This window comes from Charadrius vociferus, unplaced genomic scaffold, assembly GCF_000708025.1.
Source record: "Charadrius vociferus isolate BGI_N301 unplaced genomic scaffold, ASM70802v2 scaffold676, whole genome shotgun sequence".
NCBI lineage: Eukaryota > Metazoa > Chordata > Aves > Charadriiformes > Charadriidae > Charadrius > Charadrius vociferus.
Genome location: NW_009648661.1, coordinates 657,537 through 668,173, shown reverse-complemented (window position 1 = coordinate 668,173; position 10,637 = coordinate 657,537). Strand labels below are relative to the sequence as shown.

Below are 10,637 nucleotides of genomic sequence, written 5' to 3'. Positions count from 1 at the left end.
AAAACAGATATAAAACCTAATCTGATATCTACAAAATTTCAGCCATATTTGGATTTGTTTTAATTCAGCGTATTCTGTGAAGAACTTCAACTATCAAAATTGTCAGATGACTTTTTTTATTTTTATATACTTTACAATATAAAACTCCAGGTTATATTAAAATTCCCTCAACAGCAAAAACGGGTTTTACTTTTGCCTTCCTCAGAACAGTGAGACAGCCATTACAAATCAATTCCACTAAAAAAACCCACTACCTTCTTGAAAATTAAATAGCTACTGGGCACAAAATAAATTAAAAAAAAAAAAAATACAGTAAAATACTCCAGAAGAACTTATTGGTCTGATTAGAAACAGGCGCAACATTTGGGAACTCTCAGAATTCTAGAATCTTCAGAATTTGTGTTACTTAATATAATACCCAACAGACCTACTCATTTATTTAATAATTTCCCTATTCATAACGTTTCTTTGTTCCTTACAATTAAATCAACAGGATTGAGTCCTGCCTCTCCAGAGGCCTTCTATAAAAGCAGAAGCTGTACTTCAGACTTTGATCGCACAGATGTTCGGAACAGTTTGACTCTGCCCGCGCTTCAAAGAGGATTATAAGGTGCTCAAAAATTCTTTGACCTGCAAAAAGAAACAAATATTGTCAATCAAACTAAGTATTTATGAATAGAAATATTCAGCAACTACATTTACCTTTCCATTGCTTTATGCTTTACTACAACCTACAGGAACTGGGAAAAACAATCTTAGGCTCGGCTATGCCATTTCTTGTCCACCGAGAACTTTTTCAGCCATGGTACCTGTAATTTAGCAGGCGCAGAGAGAGACACGTTGCAATGATGCTCATTCCTCCCCTGATCCTAAAGTACAGCCATACATCGCTAATGAACTGTCTTAAAGGCAGGTCTAACCTTAACACAAGGAAGATAATCACCACCTCAAAACATCTGTCATTTGGAAAACACCAAGTCACACCCACTACCAGAACAGCGTTCATATTTAATGTCAACTAACAACCCAATGCACCTAATTAGTACGTTCCTTGGAGTTTGAAGTTGGCAAATAAAACCTAGCAAAACCATAGTACTTAAAAAAAAAATCTGATTCTGAAGAACAATACCAGGACTGGATCGAAAACAGGCAGCGTGCCAAGCGGCAGGCTAGCATTACTCTTATAAGCGTGGTCACTTAAGACAACGTCTCAAATTCAGGTCGGTACCAAAGGCTGCAGGAAGACAACGTGCTGAGAAGGTGCTTCTTGCCACAGATACGTGTGCCTTTTTTGTTGTGCCCCCTCCACTCCCCCTTTCCAAAACGAAGAGTCATGACTCCTTCCCTTTAAATAAGCACAGGGCTAGGAAGAGGTGACAGTGAGGGCCAGGTTGCCTTTTTTAAAAGCCAACAAACTAGCAGATACAATAACCAAGGAATCCAGGGCTTAGGCACACAACTCCCATCTCTCAGTTCCACAAGCATCCGAGCAATTCCGCTGTGATAGAGCCTGAACTGGGAGCTCAAGCTAGACTACCGCATAGAAAGGAATCGCCAATTCGCTGGAGAACATGGTATTATTCTTTTGGCAGGGGCTGTCGTACACAAAGCCATCTGTAAACGTTTTGTCCGAATTCTTGTTTTGAAATGGAAACAGATCTTGGATCATATTCTCCAGCTGTGTCCCTTCCCTTCCTAGGTCACGGCTCAAAGAAGTGGAAAAAGAAAAAAAGAGGTCAAATCCCTTCACGTGGAGAAGGGGACACACAACTGTGCCAATACTCTGAGTTGAAAGGTATCACAGGAAAGCTGCCCTCCACTTGAGAAAGTAGCAACAGTAATCCTGTGTGATGAACCTGATCACGGTTTCAGGACGGGTCTTTGAAAGCGGGCATGGCAACTAAGGGGAGAAGGAAGCGTACGGGTTTTGAGTCCCCGCTGGACATCAGCGCACACCAGGGGCCAAAGCCCCCAGCCTCATAAAGAGCGTAGCAATGCTGGGACTCCACTTTGGATACGCCAAAAAATAAGGTGAACACGGGGCTGAGGCTGTTCCCGGATAACCCACAGCCAGACAGCACTAAACTCCTCTGAAATCCCTTTTAGGTGCCCGAGTTCGGCCTTATCTCACAGTGCAGATGGGAAGCATATTCACTCCGCAGCTGCCACGTCCGGTCATTCCATCAATTAACAAGCTTTAAAAGAGCAAATATGATGAAGGCTGCTATTAATCAGGTGAACAGTTCTACGTCTCAGTGGATAAACTGAGATCAAAGAACAAAGCTGCTTTTCTCGTGAGGTAAACAATTTATTTCCAAGGAGTGGAAAAATGTGCACATACTGTTGCTAAGGTCTGCAACTCATTGCAACTACTCAAAAGTCATTGTCCTCAGCTGAATCTCATCACGATTCAAATACCAGACACCTGAGCAGTGAAAACATTGATTGTTTCGCCTAGCTTTAAAATATGCATTACACCTTTTTGTGCTAAGGATTACATCTTCTTCATGCAAACAGAAACCTCAACTTGAATTCTTTTTATATCAAATAAGCATTTTTTTCCATGCCTTCAAATAAAACTAAAAAATACTTCAGATATATATTTAGCATTACTTCCTGGACAAAATAAAAAGCTACATTTGAAAAGCACTCCCTGAAGTTTCAGGCCACTGCTTTTGAGCAGAATTTTGAATAACACTTGAATAAACACAACTGAAGGGAAAAACTTCAACCATAATGCCAATTTAATAAACAAGACTAAAAATAAGCAGCATTGCAGCAGGCTAGAAGACTGCGCATTATCAGAATGTTAACTCCATCACTTAAATATTTTAGAAGGATTATTATACAGTGCAATATGTTTTTAGAGCAAAGGATCTCTATTTGCAGTAGCTGTACTGCCCTTTGCTGCGACACGCTAACCAGAAGAGAGGAAAACCTTCTTTCATTTAGCTAGAAATATCTGCAAAACTCAAGATGGTTTGCCGTTGGCTCACTGCCTTGGATCAAAATTCGGCTACAGGTTCAGTAAACTCATCCTTCGATTTCCCATTGAAATGGTTTTGTACTGTATTTCCAGCGTACCTGGAACCAGAACTCTTTCATTGCCGAGCACCCGAGGTTTGACGCTTTCACACCTCATATAAGGAAGACTTTACCCCAGACATCCAACTCAGACCTGCGTAGCCTTCGTTCCCTCTCCCTCATCAGCCACCCTCGTCCTCTCCCACCCCCATCACATTTCTTCGGGCACCTGCACAATGTTAGAGGCAGGACGTACCAAATAACAGTTCTTTTAAACACTCGAGGATTACGTAAATTAGAAATTATTTTTGCAAACAAAGCTACGACTGAAAGTCTTCTCAAACAAGCCTGGAATATTTCCTTCCTCTTCTTTATTTTTCTTTTCTAAAGGAAAATTTATGTAGGAAATAGCATGAAGAAACACAGATTCTAAGTCTGCTCTGACTTCAAAGAATGCTCTACTGGGAGATGCACGACATATCTTGAATTGGTTTTGACATGCTGGCAATAAACCTAAATCATCAGTTTGTTTTGCTTGTGCAATTTTACCTTTTCAGTCATGTGATCATGTCTGTCCTTTTTGCCTTTGAAGTCTTCGTTAACATCCAATGTTAATATAGGTATTTCCTGTAGATATTCAAAATCCGTTCTGTATTGGGATAGGAACAAAGAAACTATTACTGGTTGAAAGCAGTATACATCACTAAAGTCTTAGTCAGCATTTTCACTGTTAAGAATCCCATGAGGAGAACTGCATATAGAAAATACATCTGTGAATTCTGAATATAAAGCAGCTTGAATTTACAGCGTGGCTCCTAGGATATATTATTGATTCTTGAACGTTCTGTTCCCCCAGCACTTAAAGTTAGATTCAACTGTGTATTGAAATTAGTTCTCTTCACATAGAGCTCTGAAGAGCAGACAAGGCACGTTGCACACCCTCGCAATAATTAACGTGCTGTACAGCCACTACAACTAAGGAAGTATAGATAGAAATATTCCTGGAGTTTAACTTTACATACTGTAGGAAAAGCTGCAGTTTCACTGGTGGAGAAAGCATTACGGAACATCTTTACAAAGATTCATCCATCTTTAAGTAACCATTAATCAAACCCTACCGCAGTGTCCTATGCTGAAGCCAACTTTCGTGTTTGTAGTGAAGCTTCTCCAGATATTCAATGGGAATTTCTTGCTCTTCGTCTCTTCCACGTAAGTAAATCCTATTCAAGCATTTCTGAAGGCAAAAGGTATTAAAAAAAATAGGTTGGTTTTGGTTTTTTTGTTTGCAGGCCTACAGAGGAATTCTAGTTTGCTGAAGTGTTTTTTTTTGCCAACGCTTCCTACTGTGCTCAATATGCCACTCTTGGCCAAAGAAGAATATTCAACTTGCTATCTTACGAAACACGATGGCACATTCAGCTGATAGAGCCCACAGACTACACACAAAATCAAAAAGGACCCAAGGAAATGTATCGCATTATTTCTCCACTACAAGTAGAGGCCTCAAATAAGCTCTTTATTAAAAGAAGGGATACCAGTGTATTGCATGAAAAGAGCACAGAAATATCCATTTGACTTCAGAGACAGGCATTTCAAAATCTCATTATATAGTTCTGGCTCTTCAGAATCCAGTTTTCAGATGTAGTAAATCATTTGTTCCTGTCCCGACCACATCCAAAGCCTCAACAACAAGCCAATCAAAACTGTTTCAAACTACTGTCTTTTGCAATTTAAATATACATTCTTGACTTAGAGGAAAAAAAAAAAAAGCCCTCAACAGCAAGCCTAGTAAAAAAGCCCTCAGAGAAACTGTAGCATGTTACATTACACAGTTGTTTATAACAAAGTTGTTTTTTTGGAATGTTGGAAGTGACCTTCAAGTTAATTAGTGCAACTAGAGCTCTTTTAGACTCTTATGTTTTTCTCTTGTTCAGGTAGGTTTTGGACTCAAAAGATGTATTCATTATGTAGTTCTCTCCTTTTAAAAAATATGAGATGGCCAAAGATCAAAGCAGCATCATAAAGCCTCAGACGCAGTAGGTGCAGTCAGCTGCTTAGCTCTGTTGCTCCAGCTGAAAAGGCTTCACACCCCCCCCCCAAATCAGCTGTGACATTAACTATAAATTGTTATATCCATCACAGCTGTGTTCCTATAGCTATTTTGTAGTTTCTTTTTTTTTTTTCCCCAGTTCCAGTGGTATTTTCTGCTTTGCTCGTCTTATATTCTGTTTTTCTAACAAGAAAATCATTATCATCGTATTTTTTTTTAAAAAATACACAGGCTACCTCTGAAAGAACATTCTTTGTTTAAGTACTTCCAGACTGTATTAGTCATAACACAAGTATTAGAGTCTTCAGGGGAATACTACAATCTGAACTGAATACTAATCAGTGAAAGATATGGGTCGTTCAAGATTTTGAAAAGATTACGTTTCCAGGAGAATTTCTCAACTGTTTGCTTGCCTGAGACATTCAAAGCAATCCCTAAAACAAAGATACAGAGGTATGCAATGACACACAGTTGTGACATAACTGGACTTGACTGCAACCATATTATTCTTTCACCATAAGAAAGGTGTAGAATCATAGTTAAACCCTACATTTAAAAAAAAAAATAAAATACCATGGAAGCATAGACAAAGATCAACTTGCACAGGGTAGGCACAAAACGTGTACTGTCATTCTCCGTGCGGTCATCAATTTTTATTCCTCACCTCAGGAGTGGCTCTGAGATAAATGATCCCATCCAGCGCCAGGCTTTGACCAAACTGCTTATTCATCCAGTCGTGCCAGTCTTGGTAAATGGTCCATTCAGTTTCATTCATGCAATCCGACTCGTATAAATTAGCTGCAAAGATATATCTGTGAACACAAAATAGTTAGGTAAAAAAAATAAGCTTGAACACAGTTATCACTTTGTTTGCCTGGAGTACTACACAGTAACTCGAGAAGAAGCTGAGCATACTAATTCTGTAACTTCTTTGATTTATGCTTGGACTGGCAATAAACTGTTGGTATCCCCATCCTCTAACTCCGTCCATGGCAGCTGCCCAGAACAGCGTCCACAACAAGCAGTAGCATCTGCAGCTCAGGTATCTGTTCAGGAACAATCTGCAAACCACCACTGGTTTGTACGCTGTGATCATTTATTTACAATACATTAGAACACAGTGAACGCCTAAGGATTACCTGACGGGATTTAGTTATCAAATCTAACCTTCCGAATCTGAAAACACAGGGTACGGCAATATGAAATAGCTAGTCCCCTTTCAAGAAGCATAAAAGAAAACAAGACTAACTGACCAAAAAAATCCCTCTTGACTCTTCTTGATGCCTACTCCCCTCTTGTCTTTGAGAGGAAATGTGCACGCACGAATGATTAAAAAAACCTACCCAAAAAGAATGAGAAACTACACATAGTTCATCAAGGTTATACAACAAAACTATAAACCCTCAAACTGGTAATTTTACTTCGCTGTCAAACCCAACAAGAGAAAGATAACACACCACTTATTCAGGTTACTGTGATTCACCAGTGTCAAAATTATGCCAAAAGGCAGTACAAAACTCAGTCACAGTCTGCTTATGTATTTGTGCGTTTTACTTAGGAGAATTCTGATCTTCCCTTTAAGGACTTCAGTCCAACATACCTGTCACTGTAGACAGATCGCTCGAAGAAGACCACAGGATTCTCTGCCTCTCTGAGTTTGCCATCAAGGGATCTGAGCTGAGCCCGGATCCTGCTGAGACACGCGTATGTCTGGAAAGTGAAAGACCACCTCTCTGGCTTCTCATACATCATCCGAAGCACATTTCCACCACTCTTCTGCGACGCAGTCAGCTCCTGGTTTTAAACACACACAGTGACCCTTTAAGTTGAAGCAATGGACAATTAAGGTAAACCAGAATTGCTCTACTACATAGAAGCCATTCAGCTTTTATTTCAGGTTTACAGTTGCATGATTTACCTCTCAACCCTATTTGTAAAACAAGGCGTAAATGCCAGTAATGTTATTCCTCCTATGGCACTGAGCTGAACCAGCAACTCTCTAGAACCTACAGTGTCAAAATGCTCAAGAACCAAAGCACTTCGAGCACTAATTACAAGCTTCGATCACAGAACAATGTACTATCAGTACAAAAAGTCAACAACATCGTAGAAAAATCCAAGCTCCTTTTACTCAGGCAAGGATGACTTTAAAGTCGACTCGTTTTGTTTTTCCCTCTGTTAATTACAGTTCCTATGTTAACAGCTGCTGATGCAGCATCCTAAGATATGATTATGCTCTCATTTTACCTGGGAGGTTCAGAACAGTCTCCAGGCCAAAGACCTGCCTCAGCCCGCGAGGGAGATAAAACACCTCGTGACAGCCAGTAAAGCTCATGGAAACAGAAAGCTGCATGCCTCGGTTTTACTGGAAAACACAGCCTACCAAAGGTGACTGCTTCCGTCCGAATCTTTTTGCTACACTATCAGCAAATCCAAATATTGACATATTTTCAAAAATTTAGAGCTAGAGTTCAACACCTAGCTGATAGCAATTACGAGTCTGGAATTCCAGGTTTCATCCTCATCTGTAATTCCCTGCAACCATACCTACACTAGTAAACCAAACATGCCCAGAACCGTGCTCTGACACTGTGGCCAAGCAGCACAAAACAGCAATATCCACAGAACTGAGCTTTCCAAGCCTCCAAAAAGATGTAGCTACATGCCGCGCACTTTCAGCAGTCACCGAGCTGTCCTACTGCTTCAACCGAGTCCAGCAAGTGCTTGGAAGGGTCCTAGGTGGCACAGGACAGAAGTCTGTTAGGGACAGAGGACACGGCTTGGTTCCCCTAGCCAGGATATGCCCCTCTACTCTGTAATCCAATAGAGAAGCTGCAGCTACAGTGACCTTTCACAAGTCACAAGACCCTTATTTCTCAGTTTCACCAGTAAGAAATAAAAGATATAGAACTATCCTCTAGAAAAGATTCCAGTGTCCTTGAAAAACATGGTATGAAAAAGTACAGTGCTAAGCTAACTGAAGTATTTCAGGTGCAACTTTCACGAGAACTAACAACTACAAATGCAGGAAGACACACCTCTTTCAATGCACACACACACACACACGTAAAAATGAACTTTCTATTTATTTTTTTTTCCCCCTCGTACTGTGGGATAATGCAAGCACCAGCTTTCTCCAAGATGGAAAAGTTAAAGTCTACTTTTTGGTATTAAACTATATTAAAAAAGCAATAATCAAGACCTTTAATGCTGATAACTGCTCTCAGAAAAGGGAAGGAAGACAGAAAAAATAGGCAAAGGCTCTGTCTAGCTCCAAAAAAAATGTAGCTGAAGAAAAGTTAGGAACAACACGCCTCCGTTAAAAGTTTACATTTAGTTAACAAAACACATTGTACTTTTGCCAGATCTACGTAAGAAAAGCCTTTTACAGTTCATCAAAAGCTGTCTACACAGCGATGACTTTGGCCCCTAGGTAGCAGCTGGATTGCCAACAGAATTACAGGTAGCTGAGAGAAAAAAACACCACTATAAACAATTCAGCAGTACTTCATTATTTCCTAGACATTTTGGAGGATGCCTTCCAGGACACCAGGGCAACCCTCTGCTCTCACCTGGTTAGTTCACAGTAGCTACAAGTAACTTCTGTCTAACTTTTTTCCCTCCCTTGCTCTTACGCATAAAAAAGAACAGGCTTTTACTGCTTTTATAATTTGCATCTTGATATTGAATAACATTTATTCCATAATACACAGAGCAGACTGGAAAACAGGAACTCAAATATTACACTAAGAATCAGCAGAAAAGTTGCTATCGCATATATTTTCTAAAATACCAAGTCTATCAGATATATTGTTTTTCTGAAATTAGAAGAAGATTTGACTGGTTGAGTTTTGAGGTGGGTTTTTTTTATATTAAAACTTTCATCTTAGTTTCTTTCACCATACCTCGCAATCCTCTTCAGGGTTTTGCTGAACGTTGCACCATCTAGCTACAGGCTCAGGAACAACTTCCCATTCCTCATCAGCTTGTTTGAGAATATTCACAAATGTCGATTTCCCTGCAGCTGTGGGAAAAGCATTCACGAAAAATGGCAGTCAAAAAACATCAATAGTGTCATCATTTAAGTACTACACAACTCTGGTCTCAAGTCCCATAAATGATTCTCCCACACCCATGTACTTTTGAGTTCATGACAAGCGTCAATCAGACACCATTGCGTACCACAGATTATCAATTAAATGAGCAACATTTCTTTATTATTTTATACCACACAACACCAATACCAAATTTAACCAAAAAAATCCATGCTGACAAAAAGTCTCAGCCCACATCAATTATCTAAATTCTAGAAAGTGACAGCTGCAATTAGAACACCAAGTGTTACATTTTTTTTGAAGATACTTAGTGGTCCAGTCTCAGGCACAAAGTTGCCGTCTTCCTAAGTTGCATTAAGAAGGAAAAAAAAAAAAAAAAAAAAAACAAACCAAAAGCAAGCAATGACAAAGGAAACAAAACAGAAAGGATGGTTTCTCAAATGTAGATAGAAAGATCCATTACTAGTTAATTCCTACGGCACAGAAGTCAGCAATCTGCCACCAATCAAAAAAAGAAAAAAACTGAGAGAAGTTATCAACGTATCAACCACGAACGTACGTATCGGGAAACAGACATCCCGCCAACTCCTATCCTCCATTTTAAGCACAGCTTCTTGCCAAAAAAAAAAAAAACGACCCACCCACCCTAATAAAACAAAAAACCACAGAAAACAAACCCAAAGGAGAATATCTCACTAGGAACAGCCCAGAACTTTTCCTGCTCTTTACCACAGTTAAGCAGGCTTCTCTTGTTAATTACATGATGAGTTTCACCTGACAGCCCGCGTTTACACAGGTGTTTTACACTACAATCAGGAGAGATGTGGGACAAGTCTCATCCAGGCATTGAGTGCAAAAAGGTAGGTTGAAAAGCGTAATAGGAAGCTTTTCCCCCCGCCTCCCAGATCTCATCATTTTTATAGCGTTAATTCCTGCGGCGTGAGGGTAAAGTTTCTGAAGTTATTGACACAATCCCAGACTGGGGAGGGTTGGAAGGGACCTCTGGAGGTCACCCAGTCCACGCCGCTGCCAGAGCGGGGGCACCCCGAGCAGGTTGGACAGGAACGCGCCCAGGCAGGTTTGGGTTATCTCCGGAGAAGGCGACTCCAGAGCCTCTCTGGGCAACCCGTGCCAGTGCTCTGCCACCCTCACAGGAAAGACGTTTCTCCTCTTGTTGAGATGGAATTCCCCCTGTTCCAGTTTGTGCCCGTTGCCCCGTGTGCTGTCGCTGGGCACCACTGGAAGGGGTCTAACCCCATCCTCTCCACACGCACCTTTAGATATGGATAAGCGTTGAGGAGATCCCCTCTCAGCCTTCTCCTCTCCCACCCACCCCCCGCCGGGTCTTTCAGCCTCTCCTCGCAACAGAGGTGCTCCATTCCCTCAGCACCTCCGCCGCTTTACTACTGGTCTCCCTCGCACCGCACAGCCCGTCTGCCTCCCTCCCGCCTCCCGCCCTGACTGAAAGCGGGGACAAACGGGAGGGAACGCCGGGGCGGGCGGCGGCC

General features: G+C 41.0%; 1 protein-coding gene across 1 annotated transcript in view; it reads right to left on the bottom strand.

Annotated features, from left to right (window-relative positions):
* Positions 1-240: 240 nt before the first annotated feature.
* Positions 241-10,637, bottom strand: part of DCK (deoxycytidine kinase) — a 14,808-nt gene continuing 4,411 nt past the window's right edge. Inside the window, exons 4-9 of the mRNA XM_009886498.1 lie at positions 8,980-9,098; positions 6,675-6,868; positions 5,739-5,886; positions 4,143-4,258; positions 3,574-3,673; positions 241-630 (exon numbers count right to left, since the gene is read on the bottom strand). Of these exons, the coding sequence (XP_009884800.1) occupies positions 604-630; positions 3,574-3,673; positions 4,143-4,258; positions 5,739-5,886; positions 6,675-6,868; positions 8,980-9,098 (704 nt within the window). The 3' untranslated portion in view covers positions 241-603. The remainder of the gene's footprint in view (positions 631-3,573; positions 3,674-4,142; positions 4,259-5,738; positions 5,887-6,674; positions 6,869-8,979; positions 9,099-10,637) is intronic.